Source organism: Crinia signifera, chromosome 3, assembly GCF_055691185.1.
Source record: "Crinia signifera chromosome 3, ASM5569118v1, whole genome shotgun sequence".
Classification (NCBI taxonomy): Eukaryota; Metazoa; Chordata; class Amphibia; order Anura; family Myobatrachidae; genus Crinia; species Crinia signifera.
In genome coordinates, this window is record NC_139219.1 from 302,130,853 (window position 1) to 302,158,181 (window position 27,329).

The 27,329-nt window shown below is 44.5% G+C and overlaps 1 protein-coding gene across 1 annotated transcript in view; it reads right to left on the reverse strand.

Moving 5' to 3' along the window:
- The window catches only part of ROCK2 (Rho associated coiled-coil containing protein kinase 2), a 150,803-nt gene that overhangs the window by 14,414 nt on the left and 109,060 nt on the right, over positions 1-27,329 (reverse strand). The window contains exons 9-31 of the mRNA XM_083178553.1: positions 26,384-26,543; positions 25,688-25,751; positions 22,296-22,387; positions 19,579-19,627; positions 18,585-18,720; positions 16,310-16,401; positions 15,983-16,229; positions 15,714-15,820; positions 14,445-14,604; positions 11,376-11,536; positions 10,532-10,716; positions 10,079-10,148; positions 9,404-9,507; positions 9,023-9,209; positions 8,705-8,798; positions 8,341-8,435; positions 8,005-8,184; positions 7,540-7,708; positions 3,714-3,781; positions 3,083-3,171; positions 2,693-2,771; positions 2,099-2,357; positions 675-888 (exon numbers count right to left, since the gene is read on the reverse strand). Of these exons, the coding sequence (XP_083034679.1) occupies positions 675-888; positions 2,099-2,357; positions 2,693-2,771; positions 3,083-3,171; positions 3,714-3,781; positions 7,540-7,708; positions 8,005-8,184; positions 8,341-8,435; positions 8,705-8,798; positions 9,023-9,209; positions 9,404-9,507; positions 10,079-10,148; positions 10,532-10,716; positions 11,376-11,536; positions 14,445-14,604; positions 15,714-15,820; positions 15,983-16,229; positions 16,310-16,401; positions 18,585-18,720; positions 19,579-19,627; positions 22,296-22,387; positions 25,688-25,751; positions 26,384-26,543 (3,061 nt within the window). The remainder of the gene's footprint in view (positions 1-674; positions 889-2,098; positions 2,358-2,692; positions 2,772-3,082; positions 3,172-3,713; positions 3,782-7,539; positions 7,709-8,004; positions 8,185-8,340; positions 8,436-8,704; positions 8,799-9,022; positions 9,210-9,403; positions 9,508-10,078; positions 10,149-10,531; positions 10,717-11,375; positions 11,537-14,444; positions 14,605-15,713; positions 15,821-15,982; positions 16,230-16,309; positions 16,402-18,584; positions 18,721-19,578; positions 19,628-22,295; positions 22,388-25,687; positions 25,752-26,383; positions 26,544-27,329) is intronic.

A 27,329-nucleotide genomic window follows, 5' to 3' on the forward strand; every position in this document is an offset into this window, starting at 1 on the left:
CTGCAACCGGGAGAGCACAGGCCTATACAGCTGTAACCGGGAGAGCACAGGCCTATGCAGCTGTAACCGGGAGAGCACAGGCCTATGCAGCTGCAACCGGGACAGTACAGAGAGCCAGGGAATGAGAAATGTGAATACAATGTGGGACATTGTTATCCACAGATAACTGTAACATTCCCTATCACAACCAATACAATTTCAACTTTCATCTGGGTAAAATGACAGCTAGAATCTGGTTGGCTGCTTTGAGCATGGTCTCCATTTCTACAATTGCCATTAACCTTTATTAAAACAGTACCAACATATTAAGTAGTACAGTGAATGCTTATGAATCTGGACATCTGTCCCTGGATCCATTATAGCTCCTCACTAATAATTGTTTTACCACGTATTACCCACTAAAATGAACCTAAGAACATCTTTTTACACTGGAGGAAATCCACCCCAACCACTGTGCCACCCACAACCTGTTACAGTATCTGTTCTTACATTACTTATGCAGGTGGTACCCACAACCCAGGAGCTACTGTATATAGCGAGCGTAATACACACATTCCTGTTGCTGGAAACACTGCAGGATACAGGGAAACATACACACTATCCGCCCTAACCAGAGCATGTTGCAGACTAGCCAGCATTGGGTACCAGACAGCGAGGAGGAACAGATGTATTACCTGGGTTTATTTGGTGGAAGTTGTCGACTAGGCCGCCTCATTGACGGGTTTGGCTGTACCTTTATGGAAGTTCTTGGAGAGGAGCGAGCGAAGGGATCAGGAGCCGGCGGCTTCTTAGGGATTTTTTTCACCAGCCGACTCACCCACTTCTGCTGCTCCTCTGTGGAGTTTGCTAGTAAAAGAAGGTTCTTTGCCGTCGATATATCGTAATTTACTGGAAAAAAAAACAAATACCATAATTAATGCAGGACACATGGTGCAGACATTACATAAAACATTAAAACCATTATTGGGTAGTAAGCTGGCACACACACAATAGGCAGAGGGGAGTTACACCCAGATAGGGCAATGCACAGATTTTCTTCTGAAAACAAACAAAAAAACGACTACACTGAAAGAGAATACGTCTATGGAACAAGCGAATAGTGGCACCCGGCAGCAACAAAAAGGCAGCTTACCAGAACTGCAGCCACAATCTAAACATGATGTTAGTGGTGACTTAAATTGTTTTTGTACTCCCTGCGTCCAAAAATAAAAGTAAAAAAATGAAACCTAAAAAAATAAATAAAAAATTGGTGCCACGGACCCCTGGATCCACCTACAACCCCGATGTCCCCTGTAGGAACCATGGAACTCGAAGAAGAAATTTGTCATATCGGACCCACTGAGGTCAGAACAGCCCGAGGGCACACTTAATCCTCCTGTGTCCCCTACTCATTCATGTGCGGAGCAAATGCACAGCTGACCCGCATCAACATACCCTCCAACATGACCTATTCCATTAGGTACAAAATGCTCTGTTCCTGGACTTCCCTGCCAGTGGCAGTTAGAGGTGGGACTCCAGCACAGTCCAATATTCAAAGAGGGGGTCACATCAACTGCCAGTGAGTCCAGGACAGTGATGTTTGGAGTGGCAGTAGGTGTGGCTCCCCTATTTGAAGATTGGACTGTGCTGGAGCCCAACCTCTGTAACTGCCACTGGCAGGGAAGTCCAGAAACAGAGCATTTTGTACCTAATGGAATGGGTCATGTTGGAGGATATGCATCAATACCCAGGTAGGTAAGAGGAGTGGCATGGTAACAACCTTGGCACACCCTGTAACCACTGTACTGCAATACTACAACCTCCGCACAGGGAACACGATCAAGTGAAATTCAGCATCTTCAGAACAGAAATACCCTTGTATGAGCAGAGGCAGTTTCCACCGAAACATTAACATGTCTCCATGACAACGACCAAGCTCGTATGAACATTGTGTTTCACCGTCCTCCGATCCACACCAGGGCTAATCCGCCTACCCTTGTGAACTGACTACATGGGGGACTGTGGTGTGACCTTCAAACCCCCCTCCTCCAACTGAACTAGACTGGAGTAGACTGACCGGTACGTTCAGTTCCCGCCCCCCAGTGGAAGTTGGACAAACCTTTGCAAGGTGCTATCATGTCCTCTTTCTTATCCATATGGTCCTTGTGGCATTTGATATGGCAGCGCCGGCACTCTAAGGCAGGGGGAGGCTTAAACATGTGCCACAGGGGCTTCATACAGGCGTCACAGCTGGTTGGGAAGTGGTACAGCGTGGGAATGAACTCGTGCCCTTTGTGACACATATAATTCGACTTCTCAGCTGGATCCACTGGGAACTCTTGTTCTTTCTTACTTTCTCCTTCATTGTCGTATAAAATCTATAGAACAATAACGAATAGATTTTGAAAGTTGAAGAACAACCAATCATCTTACTAGAGTTCAATCCAGAGACCATCAATGGCCATTCATTATTTTGACGTTACAAACGGGAGATTACCAGACAAGGTTTGACATGTCCCTTATTTTTCAAGTTATTTAATGAATCAAAAATAATAACACAAATAATAAAACCCTCCCAAAACAACATGTGGTTTTCAGCTGGGGAACCGGCCTTATAATATCTGCTCCAACCCAGTGGTAGCATAAGGAATGAACAAGTTGTAGAACACAATTCAGCAGCAGTCAGTTCCCCATGAGAAGAGGCTGGACTTGCCTGAAATATCCGTGGGATTTCTTTGGCGTCAGCGCGATACACATCTGTCTGAGTCACCTGCCGCACATGGAACAGTTTGCTGTGAACACAGAAAAACAGGCGGTTTAAAGAGCAACCCAGAACTACAACTGGTTCCAAAACTACAGGTGTTTCAAATACAACACTGAGCATGCTCTGAATGTAACCGTTTCCTGAAGGGACCAATGAGAAGAACTCATTCCTGCCGCCTGTGTAAGAAGGTTAATTTATTGTCCCCAGAATACAACTCCTAGAAACATGCGCAGATCACCGTCCCCTTAATATTTACTGGTTGTAGATTGTCCCCATGCACCCCCATGTCCTCGCACTCGCCGACTGGTGAGGAAGTTAGTAGCCATATAGAATACTTACTCTATATCTAATACCATATACGGGTTTGACTGCTCTTTATCCTGCTCGCTGTCATAAAACAGTATTTTCTTGCTGCTGACAACCACGTACTGCAGTGAACAAAACAAAGGTTAAAAGAACAGGCGTCAACAGGCGTTACAACGTCAACAGGAGATATGACATTAAACCAGTAATATATATTCAATGTCCTTTATCAGAGTCACCGAGCAGCCTCTGCACATGATGGTCGCCTGGCTGTGTGAGTCACCAGGTAATCAATGTGTTCTAGGTGTGAGCAGGTGGAAATCTGGGCTGGGGAAAGGAGGATGGACGGCGTCGGGAGGTGAATACAGGAGAGTGGAGGGAGGAATGTGGAAGACTTGGGCACAGACTACATATGACACCTTGTAGCAGACACTAATGCAACTGCACTCATGATGTGCCGCTGATGGCTGCACATGACATAAATTGAAGGTGCAGCCATCAGCGTCACAATCGTAGGTACAGCCATCAGCGGCCTCCGATCTGCACGGGACCACGTATCGGCGAATGTCAGACACGTGATTTGGGCCTGTTGAAATTGGGTAAAATCGGGCCCAAATCGGACAAGTGTATGGGCACCTTAAGACAATCTGGCCTCTGACAAACCCACCTTTTTAATCCAGCCAAACTTCTTGGTGTTGCGGACAGGGAGTGACAACCACCCCTCCAGCCTGGATTCTGTGGGGATGTGAATAAAACAGCATTAGCCGACAAAACAGGAGCGACACAAGAAAACATCACATACTCGTGAACCCATAAAACACATGGTCCGAGCAACAAAAGTACAAAGCTGCAAGCATCGCAGGCAAAGCCATCGTACTGTGTCAGTCTGGTCATTTAGTAATCAGATCTAATAGCTGGAAAGGGGAAAGATCCATTCACATCCTCCATGTACCGCAGGATTTTTGTGATGAGGGTGGCGTTTTAGTGCGGCCGTTCTCCAAATGTGTGACAGCAGAATGGATGCAGTGGCTAAATACATCGCCGAGACTTATCTGTTCCCCTCGGAACCAATATACGGAGCATTGCAGATGAGAGATCTATTGAAGATGGGATGTTGCCCATAGCAACCAATCAGAATTGATCTATTATCTTCTAGTAGGTGCTAAATAAAGAAGTCGAATTTGATTGGTTGCTATGGCAACAACCCATTTTCAATAGAACTCCCATCTTAGTAAATTGACCTTATATCCCGAGTCAATTCAAATACCGGGGAATTTATCCCATTGATATATAAGCCTGGTCAGGCCGTATAAAACAGGCAAAACGCATATGCTATAATATATGCAGTATATAGGAGTATCTGCCGTCTGCCTGGATATGACAGCCCTCTCTCAGGTATTAAACCAGGTATATTTGGCCTTCAATCTGAACTCTAGGCTAGGAAAGGAACTTGGGTGCTGTAGCAACAGGGCCTCATTTCTAATGTATCCTAGTATCGCCATGGTTATATGGCTTGGGTCTGGTCAGTCATTGAGTTCTGCACTGAACGCACTTTGGACACCTTTACCTGGCCAACTGGCTCCTCCCCCAAGGTACGTCGGATGAACTTCCAATATGAGGCTTATGCTGGCCACACATCAGAACAACTTTCCACCAACCATCCAACTAGCTGCTTGGATGGAATAAAAATATGGTACTGTATGGGAGAATGGAAAATGGACAAAGCTTTCAGTCAAATTTTTTAAATCAAACCGGTTCAACTACAGTACCGTGTCTGAGCGACAATTTTTGTCCTTTTACAGATTCCGGGAGTTAATTTCTGAAGTAAATATTACATTTGCTCCTATCCAGTGCCATCTTTTTACTCCATCCAAGCAACTAAGCATAGTTGGATGGTTGGAGGAAAGTTGGTCTGGTTTGTGGCCAGCATTCATTTTAGATCTCTCTCCACTGCCTGTTTTAGTAATAATGGGCGATACCATAAGTTGTCATTTTTATTTTTGTTTAATTTTTTTGTCCAGATAACCGAATGTAAAAGCAAAAATATTCCCATTTGAACTAGTCCCATGTTTAAAAAATAGTTTATATGGAGGTCCCAAATACTTTAGGATGATATTAATAAAATGAGTTCCAGGAACAATCATCAAAATGCACACAGAATAATAAACTATAACGCAGCCTCCAATACAGAAGCCCCCACACTCACTGAGAGCCAGATGCACTAAGCTTCAAAAGGGATAAAATGGAGAGCAATAAACAGCCAGCCAATCAACTCCTGCCTGCCATGTCTCAGGCTGGGTTTGAAAAATGTCAGACAGGAGCTGATTGGTTGCTTGCTTATCAATCTCCATTTTATCCCTTCTGCATCCGGCCTTGAGACTCAGCAGTTCACCGGTTCCTAGGGAATGCACAGAAATTGCACGCACAAATTCATCTTATTTTGTACCTGGGCAAGGTATCTCATATTTATTCTAGGTGCAGAGGAACACGTGTACATACATGACCGGTGTGTTCAATAAAACATTCCTCTTATAAGGTTTTGTGGGACCTAATTCTTCCCCTTACAATATGTAGATCCACATTCTGCAATCCAGGGCAGAAGCATTTTGCTAGCAGTGGCATACACTGAATATAGTGCAAGATAAACCGTAAAGTGTGTCCTTCAAGTAACGAGTGGAGGGAGCCATTTTGTGTGCTGAGCCAATATCCATGAGCCATAAAATGGCTGCCTCCACCATGCGTAGGCGAGACCATTTGATTTCAAGAACAAGGCTTCAGCGGTAGTACAACATACATGCAATCAGTATCCATGCCATGCCGATTCCACTACAGCAGGTATACAGGTTTGTGATTAGGAAGAGTGGGACAAGTGTTAGACAAGGGCAATGACAACACGTTATGGGGCCACACAGTGCAGCACACTGTTGCACAGCGATGTCACCTTCGTTGTCATCGCTATCGGGATCTGTAGGGGCTTGTGCACAGGGTTCCTCCTCTGAGTCAGTATCAGAATCAGAGTTGAAAAGCAAGCGAGAACGGGAGGGCTTAGTGGCAATGCGGACAGAGGTAGAGGAACGCTGGTAGGTGAATGACATGGACTCCGTAGTACGGGACTGAGTGATGTGAACTGAGATCCCAGAAACAGAACCGGAAGGAAAAGTGCAAAAGAGGAGTTAAAAAGATATTGTAAGTAAAAGATGGGGATAAAAAAAACAAGTATTAAATACATGTGAGCATCAATGTTCTAGATAAAATATAAAACCACTGGAAGAATGGCATGAAAGTTGTATTAGAAAAAAATCTAAAATCCCAAATTCAAAAACTCAATCACGGATTTACAATTAGGAAAGTGCTATCATAAGCCTCTAACTCTGCAAGTACTTTTTGTATATTAATGGTTTGTGCGGATGAACGATTTCCTAAAAACTATCAGGAACGCCCTGAGTATACCTGTACAACCCCCCCCCCCCCCCCCCCCCGACATATTAGGGTGACATGCATTGGGTGTCGACTGAAGGTTGACATGACTTCAATTAACACATGAAATAGGTCGACATTCCTAAGGTCAACGGGGTTAGAAGGTCAAAACAAGCACTAGATCGACAATGGGAAGTTCGACAGTCAAAATGTCTACATGTTTTTCACGTTTTTTGACCCGAATGTCAACACAGTCGACACTCTCACCGGAAAAGTGTACCGCTGCGCTCGCTATGCTTCGGGCACTATTTTATTCTCCCTCCATGCCGTAGTGGGTGGTAGGGCACGAAATACCGCCTGTCGGGACATGTCGGCTCAAAAAAAAAAAAAAAAGGCAGAGCACCAGGAAGCCCATCCGAGAGGGGATTGTCCGGGGACTCCCTGTTGAAGCCTGCATTGGGTTGCCACTCACTGCCACTAACACGGTGACCACAAATTACAACCTTCCCTAAAATGTTCCATCAAACGAAAACATTTGACTAATTAAAATCTCTCCTAATAAGGACTTTTGTTTTAAAAGAATCCCCCATTAATTGTACATGAACTATAGATCAGGTTAGGTAAACACACTCTCTAATAGGAGTATCTAACGGTACCAGGAGGGGTAGAATCTGAAGAATTGCTTCTCAGAAGGATCACATGCAGGAATCTGCCTATGTACACCCAGTCCTCTACACAGACGTCAGCTGTAGAAATCCCTGGCACAAACAGATAGGAGGAATGCGTGCCCTGGGGAGACAGGAGGTGATTCCTCTCCTGCCGGTAGGACTCTGTGCACTTAGCTACGACGCACATAACAGAAGTAGTTACTCAGGAACTTTGCTTTACGAGATTTTCCCGTTTTAGCTGTAGAACACAAAAGTCCATGTGGGACACTGTAAAGTATTGCTCGATCCTATTAGGTAGGCAGCTTATCAGAAGACAGAGAACAGGCAAGACATCGCTGCCAGCAAATGCTGACATACTTGGACGTGCCCTATAAAAGGGAGGTAGGAGCGGAAAGGACAGAACTTTACCTGGGAACCCATCATCATTGTCGGCATCGCCGTGCCCGCTGCCAATACTCGTACTATCCATACCAATGTGAATGGACTGCATCTGCGACCGAAGCTGCTCGATGTCACTGTCCTTACTGTCCAGCGCCATCTGTAGCTCAATACGGACCTGACTCTCATCTGCTATTTGCTGTAGAGAAAAGAAGACCAAGTTACTTGGAGACCATGAGATGATGAGCTGGTGACATTAAGTCCTAGTCCTGCCATATTTGGCGGTTATAAACGTGTCTTTTGTTATTGCACAAATCTGTTCAAGACACTTTGAAGTATTTTGGAACAGTCCTAAAGTTAAGGAACTTAAAGAAAACATCTCATGCAGAGCTCCAAAGCTTCTGACCAAGGACGAACTCCACCTGTTTGGTCCTCAGTTCCAGTAAGTGTCTCAGTTCCACCACTGGTTGCGTTTGTTGACCCCATGAGTCTTACCGCCTGCATCTCGTTCATCTCCTTCTGGTACTTGATGACGAGATGGGAGAGTTTTTCCCTTTCGGACTTCAGCTCGAGCTGCAGCTTCCTATTCTCCTTCTCCTTCCTGCGCACGTCAGTGTCCGGACCGCCCTTGGTGGGAATTTTTCTGTTCATGATCTCAGCAAGTTTGTTCACAGCCTAATGAGGGTGAAATATTCAAATTGTATAAACTAAAAGATTACGTAAAAGAGGGGTTCAATTATCTAATACCTATAATCGTCACCGGTCTACACAGATGTTACAGAAAGACCACCGCGTAGCGAAGGTAGCCCCATGGTTAATCCGTAATCGTACCTGGGTCTTTAGAGTTCTCTCATTCAACAGCTGTTTCTCATACTGAGACTTGATGGCCATGATGCTGGTTTCTTCCTCGGTCAGATGCTGGATTTCTAAAGGTGAAAAAGACAAATCTGAGAGTGTTAATTCCATTTCCCTCAGGTTAGTTCATTGCAACCATGAAATACGGGCACTCATCTAACAGCCTGCCAATCGCATGACAGGATTATGGCCATTAATTCTGTAGGCAATTATTTATAAAAGCAAACTCAATTGTCGCTTAAATTGCCAGAACCGGCTAATATATAATGGCCTTGATCTGACGGAGTGCTTAAAAAAACGGGCGGGCAAAATATTCCCGTTTTAGTGTGCGGGGACTTACGTTCTTGGGCCTCCTTTAATCTGTTGTTCAGATCCTCCTTCTCATTCGCCAGATTGGCCACATCAGTAGTTAGTGTTTTGTTAGCATCTTCAAGCTAAAAAAAAAAAATAAAGTTCTAATTGGACAACTTCAATAATACACAATCACATTGGCGTAACGTACATTTATAGGTAAAATAGGACGTGAATATTTTAAGTTTCTAAAAGTTTAAATTATGTTTTGGTTAGTTCTTCGGGGGAACAAAATGACATATACAACGCAACTATGTAAACGACATACTTGCTAACGTAATTGGCTATCCCAGCCCCATTTACGTACAGAACTTATGGTGGCGTATTTCTCTGCAAGCTCCTGTTTGTGACGGGCCATCATCTCCTTGATCTCCAGTTCTTTCATGATCTTTTCCTTCTCCAGGTCAGAGTACTGCTCCTCAGCGATGGAACGCGCCAACTGCTCGGAGTCGGCCTTTGTCAGAGTGATTTCCAGCTGGGCGGCCAGAGAATCTCTGAAATGGGAAAGAGTCTTGGTTGAGCAGCAGAATGGAGTAGAATTCAACTACCATGAAATTTTTTTGTAAACTTTACTGATGCTGCCCCAAAACAACTTATCTGACTATATAGAGTGTCAATAACTTGATTTAGTAAACGTACGTCTATAACTTCTTGCTGAATACAAATTCCTGCTAAGCGGACTACTCACCTCTCATCCTGCAGCTCCTGAACCTTCTGCTGAATGTCCTTACAGAGTTTCACCTTCTCCTCGCACTCCTCCTTCAACTCCCGCACCTGAGTCTTGTACAGGGTCTTTACAAGGATATGAAAACGCTACGTTTTAGTGCTTATAACCAAGGTTCTTCGTACATACAAAGCAATAAATGTAAATATTCACTCAACATAAAAAAAAAAAACTTTAAAAGCTAAGCTTCTAGGGAAGCGGTGGCGAACCTCCGGCCCGCGGGCCGAATACGGCCCAGGAGCTGGTCTTTGTGGCCCGCCCACCCGCCCGACGGCTGTGCAGAGTCAAGTACAGGGGAAATCTCGCGAGAGCTACCGACCTCTCGCGAGATTTCCCCTGTATCAGACTCCCTGCACAGCCGCCGGACAACACAGACCGGCGACTCGTAAACTGCAGCTGCCGCAGGACGATTTGTACGTGTTTTTTTTTTAAATGGCCCCCGAGGCATTATGCCTCAATGTAAACGGCCCTTGGACCCCAAAAGGTTCCCCCACCCCTGTTCTAGGGCAACCACCAAGCGTGGTGAAAGGGTCTCATGGGCTAGATTTTTGTTCTTCGGGGTAAAGGCTATTTTACCAGCCTAATGGATCTGCCAGGCGAGGATGTGGTTTCTGAGTTTGATGGCGAAGGTATACTTACAGAGAAATATTGCTCAGCTTCCAATTGGTCCTGAAGTTCCTTCATTTGGCCATCTGCGTCTTGACGTTCTCTGCACAAAACATGACATAACAATAGGATGAGTCTAGACAGAGCTTTTACATATATTTTATGTATTCCATCTTATTGTATTTCAAATGATTGTATATCATCAAGCAATCCGACTTAAGCCTCAAACATACACAAAGCTGTCAGATCAATGTCCAAGTTGAACGATGGCCAACAGCAGCCAGTGGCGGAGTAGCTGATTCTCTGAGTTTGGGGCGATATTGTGGCATATATAATCCCAGAGAGAAAATAAAGGTCTGATATATAAAAAGCTAATCTAGAATAAAGCATCTAAGTTAATGCTGCGGATTTGCTCATTATTATTTTTTTTAATATCTTACTGGTCACTGGGTCTATTCCGTGGTCCTGTCTACAATAAGGACTTACTTGCGCAGCTCGCCGTTCTGTTTGTCCATGCTCGCTCTGATCTCCGTCAGGTGGTTTATCTCCTGCTTGAGCTGTTTCTCAGACATCCGGAGGCTGTTAACCTGCTGCAGCTGCATCTTCAGATCATTCTGCGTCAGGCTGCGCTTCTGCGTCTCCTGCTCGGTTTTCAACGTCAGGTTTTTAACCTAACAAACAAATAAAAGTCAGAATATGAATGTGAATACTGAAGATGTATAACAAAAAAAATGTCTAATAGCAAAAACACACATTCGCCATTAAAAAATATATTGTTATTACAGTAGACTACTTTGGTGATAACAAAACCGCACAGCTAGGAACACTTGTATACAGGAAGGCAGCTTTCAAAACTTTTACTTCAATAAGACTTGTGGAAAAGGCCAAGACAAGGTGGACATCTGGCTTAAACCTCCACCCACTGATTATTAGTCATTTAGTGCATGACCGTAGGTGAAGTCTGAGACCGTTGACACCTACACACTCTTTCTCCCTTATTGGAGCTCATTAGTGTTGAGTGTAGATACAAACTCAATGAAACCATAAATGATAAGGTGGAATTCCAGCCTAAAGTACTTACAGTAAACCCGCTCCTTCTCTCAAGAGGAAACTTTTTGGGAACGCTAGAACACAACAATGTGGGTCAACCCATCCCCCACAATTTTTTTAGCGCATAAACACAGGCAAGCGCTGAAGCAGAGATCCCGCTTGCACACAACTGCCAATAGCATTCAGTCCAAGATTATACCTAAGATTTTCCATTTTTGTAATGAATGGGCCAGTCACTTCTTTAGTAAATCAGGACCACCGCTGCGGTTGAGTTACTTACGTCCTCGGTGAGTTTGTCCTTGAGGATCTCCAGCTCGTTGATCTTCTGCCTGGCCTGTTTTAGGTCACAGTCCAGCATAGAGCATTGCTTCTCCGCCTCCAGCAGGTTGTTCTCCAGCCTTTGCTTTGATATCCTCTCCTCCTGCAGCTTCCGCTCCATGTCTGTGGGTAGAGAAAGACAATCGCTGATTGATTATCAAATGAGTGTACTCACACAACGTGAAGCAACAATGTAAGGAACACGTTTGATAGCGTGCCAGTATTACCCATGCAGCGAGATTCCAACGCACATAATGTTAACGCTGAAGGCAAACTATTGATAAGTTTGACTTGCAGGGTGGAGGTCATTTGCAGAAAACGCACGCAGATTCCCAGTGAACTGCAAGTGATTAACACTTTGACCATAGACTCTGCTTAAAAAGGACAGCGGCCTGCCCCAGTACTAGGCTAATCTCCTACTCTGACAGAATAGGACTATGGCGTCCCACATGACACAATTAAACCAGCCAATGTCCCTGCATAGGAGCAGAGCACAAAACAGTGGCATCACCCGGTTATAGTGGGATTCAGGCTTTACAGCTATGGTGCTGGTAAAGGATTTTGGAAAAAATGAGGACCCCTGTAATTCTCAGTGAGATGTGTTTTTCCCACACAGGTGCTACCAAGTCCATTAATTACAGCTATGAGGTGAATATAGCAAATGCACGCACATACAGGATGGGGCCTTCTTCAGCTAGCCTTCTCTGGATAGCCATGGCTCACCAAGGCCTATTTTTCTCAGCTGCAATACAATACAGTAGGGGATTAGTATAGGATTAAGTCTGACGGCTCTGGCTCACTTAATCCTATTAAAGGGCTAGACGAGGATGGCTCTCTCTGTATGACTTTATCTTCATTAGACTACAAGTCTAATGAAGGTTCTGCTAACGTGGAATTTGGTTCTGATCACACTTTGTGAAATATACAAAATTAAATTCAAAGGGTAACACACAAGAGACTTCGCCACCCGATATTATAAGGCCATTTTTTAAAATTGTTAAAAACAAGTTTAAAGTTCTTTATTTAGTCTATTATTCATACTACTGTCTATTCATGATGAAATGGGATTTGTGACATCTGACCTTTTACTTGGGCATGGAGTCTTCTGGGTAGTGACATTGGGGCAGATGTATTAAGCCTTAACAAGAGATAAATGCAAGGGTGATAAGGAGAGATAAACGTCCAGCCAATCACCTGCTAACTGCCATGTTACAGGCTGTGTTTGAAAAAAAGTCAGTAAGGAGCTGATTGGCTGGACATTTATCTCTCCTTATCACCCTTGCATTTATCTCTTATTAAGGCTTAATACATCTGCCTCATTTCCCATTTATAATTATCATTAACATCTTGTATAATACACAATGTTGCTCCTCAGATCTATGGGGCAAGTGTTTTGTGTGCTGGCTGCCACTAGATGGCGGTCAGCTGAGCAATTCAAGTGTTGCTCCATTCTGGTGCGCACAGCTGCCAGCGCTGACATGATGGGGGAATATACTAAGATTGGAGTTCTACTTCATATGGGATGTTGCTATGGGCAACCAATCAGAATCTACTTATTTATATGGTACATTCTAGAACATGGGTCCTCAAACTGCGGCCCTCCAGATGTTGTGAAACTACAAATCCCAGCATGCCTTGCCACAGTTTTAACACTCCCTTATAGGAAAACTGTGGCAGGGCATGCTGGGATTTGTAGTTTCACAACATCTGGAGGGCCACAGTAGAAGATAATAGATAGTATCTGTTTGGTTGCCCATGGCAACATCCATTCTGGAATAGAACTCCCATCTTAGTAACTTTCCCCCGACGACTGCTCTGTTGTTCTGTCATTTTGTCAGGCGGGTAACTAGTCATCTTATATAGCGCCAATATATTAGACGGCGTTTTCCAAATACATTGCATTTTCTGCTTCAGAATGTATAACAGTGAAAGTGTGTGAAGAAGTTGCCCATGGCAACCAATCAGCTTCGAAGTAACATTTATAAAGTGCATTCTATAACATTTCAGTCAGCAGCTGATTGGTTGCGATGGGCAATGTCTCCAATGGCTCATCCCTCTTTGTACTTGCACACTTTTTCGCAGTAACACACAATTATCAGGGTGCCGGGCCTGGGAACACAAACATAACCTTACAGCGAAATCTCATCATCTAGCACATTCTCCCTTAGCAAATCTACCGGGACGATTAATGCAAGCACAGTAAAATAGTTGAAGGGGTGCTGGGTATTATGTCTGTCACACCATTCCTGTTATGGACAATAAAGTTATTCAAAAGTAAAAAAAAAAAAAAAAATGGTTGAAGGGGTTAATTAAATACAATCTGTAAATCATAAATAAATAAAAATCAGCAGAAACGGAGTTAAATTCCTTGGGTATAGTCTGCTGCCCGATGACTGCATGGCTTTATATACAGATGCCAGGCCTTAAGCCTGCAGACTGTGGTCTCTGTTTATCTTGGCACAGGTATAGCTAGACCTTTGTCTCTTAATTCCAAAGCGTGTGGGGTCCAGTCATGGCAGAGAAGGCGGGTCTAATCCTTACGCGTACCTCGCAGGAAGAATCAAGCCCTGGCTTCGTGTGACCTCTTTCAGCCCCCCCTGAGCGGATAGCAGGATGAGATTCCTGTGGCTGTGCGTTCGGATAACTAGGGATGGCATGTTGTGCGTCATATGTTTGGTATTACAACCATTCCCACACACTAAACGGTCCTTCCAGGACAAAGCTTTAACCGCCGCCCTGCCGGAAGGAATTGCGCTGCTTAAATGTGGGGATTCGGAGGAACAATAAACCTGTTCTACAATATACATACAAATTGCTTATAGTTCACTGAAGCCAGGAGTAACCCTCTTCAGTAACCTGACGCTGCAGTAATCGCAGAACACAGCGGCGAATGGACAAAACTCCAGCATTTCCATATCTTGGTCATAAGGTGCTCCGTGGTCGGCAAATTCATCTGATCTTCCACCACTAATTCCTGCCATGTTCTCCGAACAGGGACACAGGAACTAGAGAGATTTGCTGTACGGTTTACCTTTCATGGCTTCGGACTTGGTCTCCTCGATGGACTGGTAGATTTTGTTCTTGTCGGCTAGCCGTGCCTTGGTGGCTTTGTGCTCCGCTTCCTCCTTCTCCACGTTCTGCTGCAGAGCCTTCAGCTTATACGTCATATCAATCTCCAGGTTGTTCTTTTCCTAGAACCGTGTAAATTGAAGAATGGTTAATAACAGTGGTTTTACTGACAAAGCTCCCGCTTGCGGAGGACCAAACAAAATACGACTCTAGAATGTACAGTGATTAAACACTTCCTACAGGTATATGGCTTGTGTGTCTGTAGAAGTATTGGACAGCAGAATTGTTAGATATATATTCTCTGGCAAGTGGTCAGGGGCTTACAGGCAGTATGTTGTCGATAAAGTTTATTTAATGTTTATTCCATAGCTTTTCTAGACAATCTGTATTTTTAACTAGAGACTGCGGAGATGTTCTATGCTGAGGGGAGGTAACACTTCCCACATCTACAAGATCTTCGTTGATAAACCGCAACGTTACTCCTGCCACTGGGGCTGACCCTTTCTGGCAGGGATCGGGAACCTTTGGCCCTCCAGCTGTTGTTGAATAATGCATCCCAGCATGCCCTGCATCAGTGTTAGCATGGCCGAATAGCAAAACTGTAGCAAGGCATGCTGGGATGTGCAGTTCAACAACAGCTGGAGTGCCGAAGGTTCTCCATCACTGTGATTGATCATTATACTGGTCATGAATCAGGCTTTCTGCAATTGGATAATGTCCTGCCTGCGCAAACCACAGACTCCATTCCAGTTGTACAAAACACGGATAAAACGTAGGGCCTAATTCAGACCTGTTTGATAGGCTGTGTATACTCACAGGTAAGCGAAACCAGCCAAACTGCCCCCTCCCTCCCAGAGAATCCCCTCACTAGCAGCCGAAGAGGAGAGAAGCATTGCTGACCATCGGATGATTTTTCTCCCCTTCGGTATAAAGTCAGTCAAAACTGACTTACTTCTGCCGCTGATCAGCAAATACGGGAGGGGTGCTGACGGCATGTGACAATAGCAGCCCGCCCCGAGCAGGCAATGCCACGCCTGCGTTCCCAGCAGAAAGCCCAGTGTTTTTATGGGGACGCCCATAAAACACTGTGCGTTTCACTGCTCCAGCCCTGTCTGGAGTGAACAGCCCTGCGACTTGAAACTCGGCAAAGCCGCTCGCTCACAGGGTTCTGCCTCATCCTGCACTGGGGTTAGAGAAATATTCCGAGAGTGAATGCAGCAACATCTGTCACCTTCTCCAGGGCGGCCAGCCTCTCCTGAAATTGCCTCTTTTCGGATTCGGCACGAGCAAGAAGATCCTTCCCTTTCCTCAACTCTTCTTCCAGGAAAGATATCCGGCCTACATACAGATCATTGAATACAAAAATAGACTGGTGTCAGAACTACAATGATGTCATCCCTTTGGAATTATTATCGAAAAATGACTTGAGGGCACTCTAGGAAAGTCTGGTCAGAAAACAATGTATGAATAAAGGTGGAACATGACACGTGCTCTCTGTACCTTGAAGGTCGTTAATGACTTCCGAGCCCTGTGACCGGTCCCTCTTCTCAGACTCTAGAGCAGACTGAAGGTTGATATAGTCCTTCTCCAACTTTAGCTTGGCATTCTCCAGCATACAGGTCTTATCCTGGAGCTCACGGTTGTTGGTTTCCAGCTGCTGGATCTGTTTGGACATTTCATTCGTCGTTTTCCGTAGTCGGGCTGATGCGTCCGATTCTGTGCGCAGAAGAGCATTGGCTTCATCCAGCTGTAAAGCAGGAGGAGTGAAATCAGGTACTTGGCATGGGACATATTACCAAAAAGGGACTGAGGAACGTTCCCGCTCACCTGTCTTTGGAGCTGATTCATTTTCTCATTGGAAATCTGGGAATTTTGGTTTCTCTTCTTCAGGTCCTCAAGCTGATCTTTCAGGCTGTTTACTATGGAAATATATAACAGGTTTCACCAACAGCGATAGAAATCAAGTGTCTCCAAAACTTTCTCAGTTAATGAAAGTACAAAAATCGAAAAGAAAAATGTGATCGCTTTGTTCTACCATCACTCAAGTGTATCGTTTCATCCTATCTCTGTCACTGCCCACCACACTATCCCTCTTCCTGGGAGATGTTCTCCAGTGCCAATACATGTAAGCCTCTGCCATGGAGAGGGACATACAGCAATCCATATTTTTTACTCTATAGCAGAGATTCAGAGATTTCCAGATTTTCAAGATATCCCTGTTGTAGTCCACATGGTTAAGTCAAATTTTCACTGGAACTTATTAAGTCACGTGTGCTCAAGCATGGATATCCTTAAAACCTGAACTGTAATGGTAGAGTTTGTGCAACTCTGCTCTACAGGAAAGGCGTGAATGTGTTTTGTACTGTCAATAGTGAGGCTAAATATAGTACTATAAATCACACTAAAACTATCAGCTACGGAGTAGAAAACAGCATATGAAAAAAAATAAGTTTGAGGTTGTAACTCCAGGAGAACATAGATAAGAAACTCTGTAAAGGAGGGTAAATGGTGTATTGTATATCACAAAGACCTTAATATGTACAACCAAAGACCTTAATATGTACATCGTGGTGTAGAGGAGGGAGAGACTACATAAGAAGTGCATCAGGAATATATAGTACAGGGTAAGAGATAGTTTTACAGGACAAGCTGTAAAACTGAAGTACAGATGTGTCCACTTACATCTATCCTCCATGCAATGCAAGTCACATTATACATAACTCTGTAGCACCAGCAGTCTTGGCGTGTGACTTTTTCCAATGGGTTGGGATCATTTGGTCTATTGCATTATGGTCGAAAGTCATTAGGTCGAATCCATTAGGTCGACATGCTAAAAGGTCGACATGACTCTAGGTCGACATGGGAAAAGGTCGACATGATTCTAGGTCGAAAGGTCATTAGTTCGACAGGTCATTAGTTCGACAAGGTCATTAGTTTGACATTGTCTATGTCGACATTCACAAGGTCGACATGGGGTTTTTCACTGTTTTTTTTACCTGAATGTCAACACAGTTTAAAGTGCACTGCATCCCCTCGCATCGCTCGCTGCGCTCGCAATGTGTCGGGCACGGTGCCTCGCTACGCTCGGCACACTATTTTATTCTCCCACCACGCCCTAGTGGATGGTAGGGCATGAAATACCGCCTGTCGGCACATGTTGGCTCAAAAACAGTGAAAAACTCCATGTCGAACTTGTGAATGTCGACATAGACAATGTCGAACTAATGACCTTGTCGAACTAATGACCTGTCGAACTAATGACCTGTCGAACTAATGACCTTTCGAACTAGAATCATGTCGACCTTTTCCCATGTCGACCTAGAGTCATGTCGACCTTTTAGCATGTCGAACTAATGGATTCGACCTAATGACTGTCGACCATAATGCAGTAGACCAAATGACCGCAACCCTTTCCAATAATACAGCCTTTTTAAAACAGTCAAGAGGGTGGTATCTGCACTAGGGGTGGACCGTTACAGTATTTTAAAATAACAGAGTGTAGCCTAGCATTTCGTATGCAGATATAGCTATGGTCGCGCACAGAATATAAGCATACTGCATATAATTTCAATCATCAGGAGCTGCTTGTGCATACTATTCACTCCATTTTGCAAATAAGACACATTTTATTGAAGTTGCTAAAAAGTTGCCCAGCGCATCCAAGACAAGCTGGCCTGTTTAACGAGAAAGAAGGATAGACGTACATGGACACATCTGTAAAAGGTTTAGCGGAAGTTGGAGGAAAAATAAAACCTCACTGATATGGTAATGAGGGATGATCAGAGGCGGCAGATAGAGATAGCGTAGGGGATGTTATACATGCATGAGAAAGGTACAGTGCTATCCTAAATCTGGGAGAACCGGGATAAACATTAGATGGTTCGTGTTATTGTCATCTGCCGACTGCTTCTGTGTTTCCATATTTAGCCGGGGTTTGTCAGCCTCGCGGCTTCCCATAATTCCACCCCTGACGCAGAGCATCTGCCAGGACTCATGCAGCAGAACCCTAAGAATTACACATTTCCCCAGTGCATCCAAATGAGGCGTCCATACTTTTCCAGTTACTACCCATCCCCGCTGCATTACAGGCCTGCACACATACCATCATTTTCTAGGCCGCGCTTCTTCTCGGCCTCGTTCTCGGCTTTTCTTTGGTACTCTGCATTCTTGTGCTGCAGGAGCGCCTTCTCCCGCTCCAGCTGGCGGCTGCTGGACTCCAGGTTCTTCCGAGAATTCATCTGTTGGCGGTGAGAGAGTGAGTGGTACAGAATCACATCACGGGCATTCTAGAAGTGCTTATATAGAAGTAATTATAATGGAGCAGAACCAGCTAATTCCTACGGTGGCCTGATTGGGACACGTATGCTATGCCAAGAGATTATCCGTAATCCGCGCATGCCACTAAATCGCTTTATACAAAGTACATTACTGTAGTCGCACTCTGCAAGACTATGGGGGCGATTCCTGTTGACTCACAAAATACTGAGTTTGGCCCTGTCCCAATGTTTTGGAGACTGCGCATGCTCTATTATTCATTGTGCAGCCCCCTTTTGCGAATGGCTTTGGCGACTTGCACAGTCGCTAAGCTATTCGCAAGCATCGGAGCGGGCTGGGGGCGGACAGGGGCAGGCGCATGGGGACACCCAGCGTTTCCTGAGCATGCCTACAAAAACTGTGGGTGCGCCCCGTGTCCTGGGCATCCCCAACGCATATGGGCCAATTACTGCCGGGGGCGCATGGCTGGCAGCAGCTGGCATCGTCAGAAGCCCGCCCCGTATTCGTCCAGCCGCACACAAATAAAACTCAGTTTTCTCTGACCTCAAATGTTACCGAGAGGAAACGGCGGCGGGGAGAGGCGGCGTTCAGATAAGCTACATCTCAGGTGCTCGATGTTTGCAGCTTAACAAGCCAACCTGAATTGGACCCCAGATTTGCAATGTCATTGAACAACAGCAAAAACACTGCTGGGTCCCAGCCTACAACTGTGGTCCCTTAAGTACCAACAGGGAAGGGGACAGTGAAGCCGCTCATTGAAGAAAATCTAACTAATCTCTGATATAAAATAATAATAAAAAAATATATATGGCAACAATTACCTCTTCATCCAGCTCCTTCATCGTCTTCTCTAATCGAGAATTCACAGACCTAGGAAACATTAATATACAGAGACATAACTCGCATGATCTCACTCTGAGCATTACCGCAACAAGGGGACATCAGATTGGCAAAAGTCATCTATAGTTATTTATGTAAATATTCTACTAAAATAAAACGTGACTGCAAATGACACCGTTTAACAGCTGCTCTCTCTCTCTTGCCTGCCAGCATTCACACCTAGAAAATCAGGACCTTCTGTATTAGGCCAGTGACAAGTGGCCCTCCAAGTGGAGAACATCGGCCCCAGCTTCTACCTGCTTCCTAATCACATACAGTATCTATGGAATAGCTTGGTAACCGGGTTTTACAATGCCTGATGATACATTATTAAAGTAAGAGGTGCAACTATTGGGGGGGGGACCAGTCAGCGCCGTTTCATTAAGCAGAACGGCCAGAGAGAAAGATCCTTTAGATGTAAATAACATGGATTTGGAATCGGTTTAAAGGACAGTTCAGAGTAATATATGACTTCTAGCTAGAGAGCTTGTGGGGTAGGGTGGATTGTAGAGCTAAATACATGGATAAAGATGTCAGGTCGGCATCTTCTATTTTATTATGTTCTACAAAGATGAAAGTTTGAGGTGGTGAGACGACATACAAGACAAAACGGCAGAAGGGCCTTCAGAGACACAGCCCAGTGCAGGTAGTGACACATCTAGGGAAGATAGGGACATACTGTACGAGTATCATCCGTGTACAGATGCAATGTGATATAGATTAAGAAAAGCAGAGGACCTTAAGGCCCCCATACACTTTGTAATTTGGGCCCGATTTCGCCCGATTCTGGCAGATCTGGACAAGAAATCGGATGAAATCAGCCCAAATCTCATGTGTATGACATCCAATCCGATGCACGGTCCCATGCGCGTCAGATCGGAGCCGAAGATCTTATGTGCTGCACATACGATAGATAAATCTTATGTGCAGCCATCAGCGGAGTATCGTACAGATTGCAGGGGGATGCCAAGAGCGGAGCGGAGGTAGTTAGGAGGTGGGTGAATAATAAAAAAAAATAAACAGAAATTAATAGGTGGTCGCAAATTGGCAGAGAGCCAATCAGTGGTTGCCCATTCATTTGTATGTTTTTTTTTTCTCCCTCCGCCTGGCTCTCGACATCCACCCCCCCCACCTCCCCCCCTCTTGACAGTCTTAAGGGGGGCCTTAAGACTGAGCCCTGCGGTACGCCAACTGATAGGAGGTGGCAGATTCAGGGAAGAGCGTTTAGATAGGTAGGATTAGAACCAACTGCCTCACTCAATTTGTACAATTGTAATTTAGGTCTTAATAATACATTGGTTTAATGCCTTCTTCCTCTCATGAAAATCATGTTAAGAAAAGGATATAACATGGAATGGGGGGGAGAATGCCAAGCGATGATGGCCACCAATGATCACATTATAGGTATTTCTCTCTTTAATTGAATGTATTGTTTAAAATGGAATTTGGATGTCTGCCCAAACACCACCTAATCCACATAAACTGTACATACACTGTGTGGATGCATATAGAAACTGAGACTGGAATGATTCTTATGTTTTCGGGCCATGCTATTTTTTCACTAGGATAAAAGCATAAGGCTATGATCACTATAATGAATGGGAATATATGATTGGTTGATAAGAGTCTTCTGCTAACATAGTTAAATTCAATAAGTCTATTGTGGCGTACAAATGTAACATAATCCGGAACAGATACCATGTCTGCTTAAATAGGTGTAGTTATGGAGGCAGACATTTTGATAATGCAAAAAAGAAAATAATTTTAACTGCGCTTTTGAGGAAGGACACAAATAATGTTTTTTTTTTATAAATCAATTAATTAATAATTAACATATAAAAAAAAATCACTAAAAACCATATCATAGATACTGTAAAATAGCATGAAATTGGTGCTGGCCTGATCGGATATATAGCTCCACTTTGATATACAGTATAAGGTTAGCTTTTGGGAAATGCACCCCGCTGATCCTTTCTTTAAGCGGGCCCTGTTCCTATTGGACTCCAGTGGAAAAGCCAGCGTCCAACAAGCTGCTCCTGGATGACACAGCGCCTCTCACAGCTGTCAATAGAGGCCAGCCAGAGCCTGCAGTCCCATACGGAAACGCGTCAGGCACCGCACCCCCATTCCTTTTCCATATTGCGGATTATAAACACTTCCCAAAGGACCCTGAACCAGGACCCAAAAATGGACATCACAAAGAACTATTAAAAAATTGTTTTATAAAAAAAAAAAAACATTATTTTTGTCCATCATCAAAAGCGCAGTTAAAATTATTTTCTTTTTTTGTCTATTTTCAAATGGCTGTAGTATGCAACTCTATACGACCAATCAGCAATGTCTGAACTGACAGCTTCTCATTGGTCTTCCTGCCTCCTTGGAGGGAGTAAGACTTTAATGACGACTTCTTTAGAACCTCTGCGGAGGATGTTGTAATGATTGGTCCAGTAGTAGTGCTATCTGATGCGTTTCATGCTGCAATAATACTCTACTTCATCAGAGGAATAATTACAGAAATAGACACCAAATCCTGGGACCTGTATAACTGTGCCTACATTTCTGTATAATGATATGGTCACATAACTTCCTAGTGACTTCTACTATCTGTGCAACATTTACAACACAGTACATTATACTATATACAGGGAGTGTATCACACCTGTATTTGTGCTCCAGGTCGTCTTTGGCTTGGATCTCATGCTGGAGCTTCCCCTCCAGTTGTTGAACAGCTTTCTGTAGCTGAGCAGACTCCTACACACACATTAATAGACGGAGAACATGAGACACGAGGCATCGTACGATATACTGTACATACGAATGACAAACTCTACTTGCAGGCTTAATAGCACTGAATAGCATCCTTCGCCAATTTTCCCATCTCAGTGCCATTTTATAATGCTTTATTTAGGAACATTAGTAGCACCATGGTCTACCGTACACCTTAAACTACCTTTTATAAAAGTGTGATAATATACGGGTCCAATCCGGTGTACAGTCATTAGGTTGACAGTCAATATGTCCACTACTATTGGTAGACAGGCAGAAGGTCCACACAGGAAAAAGGTCAACATAAGGTAAGTTTTTCATGATTATTTCCCTCAAAAAAGAGACTTGGGGAGAATGGGTATGGGTCATTAGGTCGACATGGTTAAGGGTTGGAAGGTCCACACAAGCATTAATGCAACATCGGCAAGATAAAAAGTCAAAAGGTTGACAAGTTTTTCAGGGATTTTTTTTTACCAATGTCGACATAGTCAACATGGACACCACTAAAGTGTACCGCGTCCACTGGCCATGCTTCGGGCATGGTGCCTCGCTACGCTCGGAACACTATTCTATTCTCCCTCCGTGCCATAGTGGATGGAAGAGCACATCAACCTTTTTTCTGTCAATCTAATGCTTGTGTCGACCCTCCAACCCTGTCGACCGTAGCCATGTCAACCTATTTCATGTTTCGACCTAAGCCATGTCAATCTTTAGCGGTAGACATGGGGCAGTATTCAATGAGGCTGATTCGCCATGTTCTACGGCGATTTTTGTGCTGTAAGGTGATTTTTTGACTAAAACGGTGAATCACCCTATTCAATGACCAGATGGCAAATACATTTTAAGGTTTTTATCGCCATGATTCACCGAGTAGCAATCGCTATCTTTTTATGGTGAAGTGGAATGTGAACTTTTAAAATAAAGTGTTTTGTTTTTTACATTTGGTGTAAAAAAATCAGGAATTTTATTCTGAGGAGGGGCATGCTGTAAGCACATGAATATATATTTAATTTAAAAAAATATATATATTTTTTTTTTACACAGCAGCCAGCAGGGGGCGGGGAGCCGAGCCGCTCATTAGATATTCATATATTAACTGCACCCGATCATTACATATGCACGATCGGGTGTAGTGAATACCCGGTCCCCTGTTGGATATCCCGGGGGGAAGCCTGTGCTGCCTGGACTCCCATACATCCGAGGGTACTACCAGGCTTGCTTACTATCAAGAATCATTGATTGGTCGAGAAGAGATACGTTAAAGCAATGGGTTCAAATCGAGCAGCATGAATTGCACACCCCGGTATTTCTAGCCCCATGGCTCCCCACTCTACCTGGTTCAGACCACCCCACTATAGGGCCCACCATGCATACCTGGAAATCCCTTAGGAAATTTCCCTCCTTTTCCTCAAAAGCCTCCCCGCTTAGGTCCTTTCTTGCACTTAGCTGTTTTCCCCCTGGTCTGGACCTAAAGGCCTTCAGCCGCTGGATAGATGGGGGACTCTTTTGAGTCGGACAGCTGGTGAGCGAGAGACGTCTTCTGACTTTTGCTGAGGTTCAAGCTGAATGGAAATTACCAAATGTGGAATACTGGCGATACCTACAGGTCCGTCATTATCTCCACTCTCTTGGTCCTCTCAACACACTAATCAACCCTCCGTCACCTTTTGAACTCCTCTGTGCCAATAAGTCCCACCCCCCCAACATACTATCTCTATACTATACAATTTTATCCTAGCAGATACCAGTCTTAAACTTCCCCAATTCAACGTAGCATGGGAACATGAATTGGGAAAAGAGATAGGTAACACAAATTGGGAAAAGATTTTTGGCCTAGCACACGCATGTTCCACTAATGTTGCAGTTCGCGAGACTCAATACAAATTAATGTCTCGGTGGTATAGATGTCCAGACACCCTCTCCAAAATGGGTACTGGAGTCCCCAACACCTGCTGGCGTTGTTCCGGGGCTCCGGGGAATCCACTACACATATGGTGGCAATGCCCGCTCATCCTGCCTTTCTGGTCAGAGATCTTTAGACTATCTAAGACTATTCTCGGTGATCAGATCCCCACCGACCAATTATTTTGGTTGTTTCACCTCTCCCCAGCTCCCCTCTCGAGATATAAAAACTCCCTGTTATGTCACCTAAACAACGCCACTAAGTCGGTTATCCCGGTGAGATGGCGCTCCTCCTCTCCTCCAGCAATAAAGGAGTGGTTCAAAAAAATAGACTTTTACATGGACATGGAGGACATCCTAGCCTCCGTCGATGACAGACACGCCCAGTTTAGGAATACCTGGTCCCGGTGGCTGCTCTTCAAAGATACCGCAACCTACAAAGTAGTTATGGCCTCCCATTCCTCTTAGTATCTCCCCTTCCCAGCGACTTGGAACTCCCCTATCCTCCCTCTTACTTACTTTCTTGCTGACCCTTTCCGCGTTTGAAAATGCTCAGCTGTTCACACGTATTTACGCATATATAAGATTATATGTATTATTTTTCTTATGGTAATACTCACAAAAGTACAGAGTACCCCTTACCTTCCCCTACCCATTCTCCCTCCTGTCACTCTTTCTCTTTTCTTCACTCATACCAGTGTTATCGAAACAGTTTTTGTGTTCGTTACTCTGCAAGTATTTTACTCTACTTGACAATCTTGTAACTGAATTTGACTGCACTTGCTATACCCAAAATCAATAAAAATCTAATTTGCAATAATACTTCTCGACCTAATGATCCACACCCGTCCAATCCAGACCAGGTTGGCTCCCGGAAGTCCTGAATAAAGACGGACTACCAGTCCAAGGAGATGAGACGTCAATAAAATGTAGATGGACATTTGCAGATCAGATAATTCTGTAAATGAATGGGCGTCTCTGGATATTTTAAGACCTACAAAACGTTCTTTTAGTCAAACTTATTATTCAGTAGCGATAAGGACTAAGTTAACCACCAGCATAAAAAAAAAAAAAAAGAGGCGAGTCAGAGACGGGGGGACGTCAGAGACGGGGGGACGTCAGAGACGGAGGACACGGGCTCAGCTACCAAATTTGTGTTTGATTGTCAAAAAGCCAGTATATTGGCAAATAAAGAAATTATATGGACTGGAAGGATTCTTAATTCTAGAAGGTAGGAACATCAGCTGCACATAAAGGTTCTTTCTGGAGAGTAACCAGGGCTTTCTAAACCGGATGCCAAAGCACAGGATCCACCCCTCAAACTATGTGCCACAATTACACAATACATATTTACAGCAGATCAGCCAATCAAGACGCACTCACCTCTTTCATTGGTTGTATGGATGAATTCTTCTGCTCTCTGGTGTGGGAAGGATCACTTAGCAATCTGAGAGGGGCGAAACACAACAAGAAAACATTTCAGCAAAGGAGACGGGAGAAAGGAAAAAGACGTTAAGCATCGCTTACTCATAAAAATACTTGGCCACAGAGAGGACGGTTTCTAAACACTTCTCACAGGTTGGATCAGGGACCGAAGCGAAGAATTGTTTTGATTACAGTTTGGTTTCCAAACAATTTGGTCACAGGATAAGAAAGGGTGGACTAAGAGATGATATCTATACCCAATGCGGTCAGTGGGTTACTCAAGGACAGGGTTCCTGACTTGTCATTTAAAAGTCATAATTAAAAATAAAGCATGTTGCAGTACCTCCTACCTTTTCTATATGGTCTAGCTGTTCCACATCCCCGCAGAGTGTGTATAGTGCCCTATAGATTGTAAGCTTGCGAGCAGGGCCCTCCTACATTTTGACCGTCTGTAAATTACCCTGTTTTGTTGTATCACTGTCCCCTTTGTAAAGCGCAACGGAATATGCTGCGCTATATAAGAAACTGTTAATAAATAAAAATAAATAAATAGTGCATCATAGCAGCCTTCCTGCCTAACACAATACCACTAAGAACGGGAGAGAGCGAATGCTTGCGGCAGAAAGCCAATCAGCGGATGAATGATATACTTACAGGTTTTCACGGTAGTAGGTAAAACCGATGAACGGGAGCTGGTTTCCAGAAAAGGCTTTCGGAATAGGAAACGTCTCCACATCGCCTTTGTCAACTTCAATGTCATCAAAGTTACTGCTGTCAATGTCGCTACTTAATTCGGGTACCACAGGGGCCGCCGCTATGAAGATAAAATAAAAAAAGTCAATATTTAATACAAATATCCACAAAATCACTTTTATATATATATGGTTAGCCCTGTGTACCTACTGTATATTGATCTTCTGGTTTAGACCTATTGGCTGTCTGTCTAGTCTCTGACTATCCTTCAATCCACACTATGTGGTCAATTCAATTACAGTCGAAACTGCCGTCTTGTCTGAAAGACAGCAGGTTCAGACTGATTTAGGGCTGATTTTGTCCCCCGGCAGGGTCTTAAACCACATGGATTAGCTGCGCATCCACAGACTTTTTTCGGAAACACGGACAAATCCGACAGGTTTTGACCCCGCCACCTGTCACTCACCCATACACACCGCCGAGCAGGGTGAGCTGCAGCAGTAGCAGCCAAATACGATGGTCAGATTTGGCTGCATTGAATAGGACTAGGGAAGCCAATCCCGGGGCATTTTTTCAATCCCAGAAATCGGGATTGAAAAATGCCCAATCCAGGGATTCCCGGGATTGGCTTCCCTAGTAGAAAAACCCTCCGTGGCCACCCCGCATATTAACGTGTGGTGCGGCCGGAAGAGTGGGCGGTGAAGCTGGGCAGGCTAAGCAGGAGCCGGTGGGCGGGAGCCAGGCAGGCGAAGCAGGAGCCGGTGGGCGGGAGCCAGGCAGGCGAAGCAGGAGCCGGTGGGCGGGAGCCGGGCGGGCGAAGCAGGAGTCGGTGGGCGGGAGCCGGGCGGGCGAAGCAGGAGCCGGTGGGCGGGAGCCGGGCGGGCGAAGCAGGAGCCGGTGGGCGGGA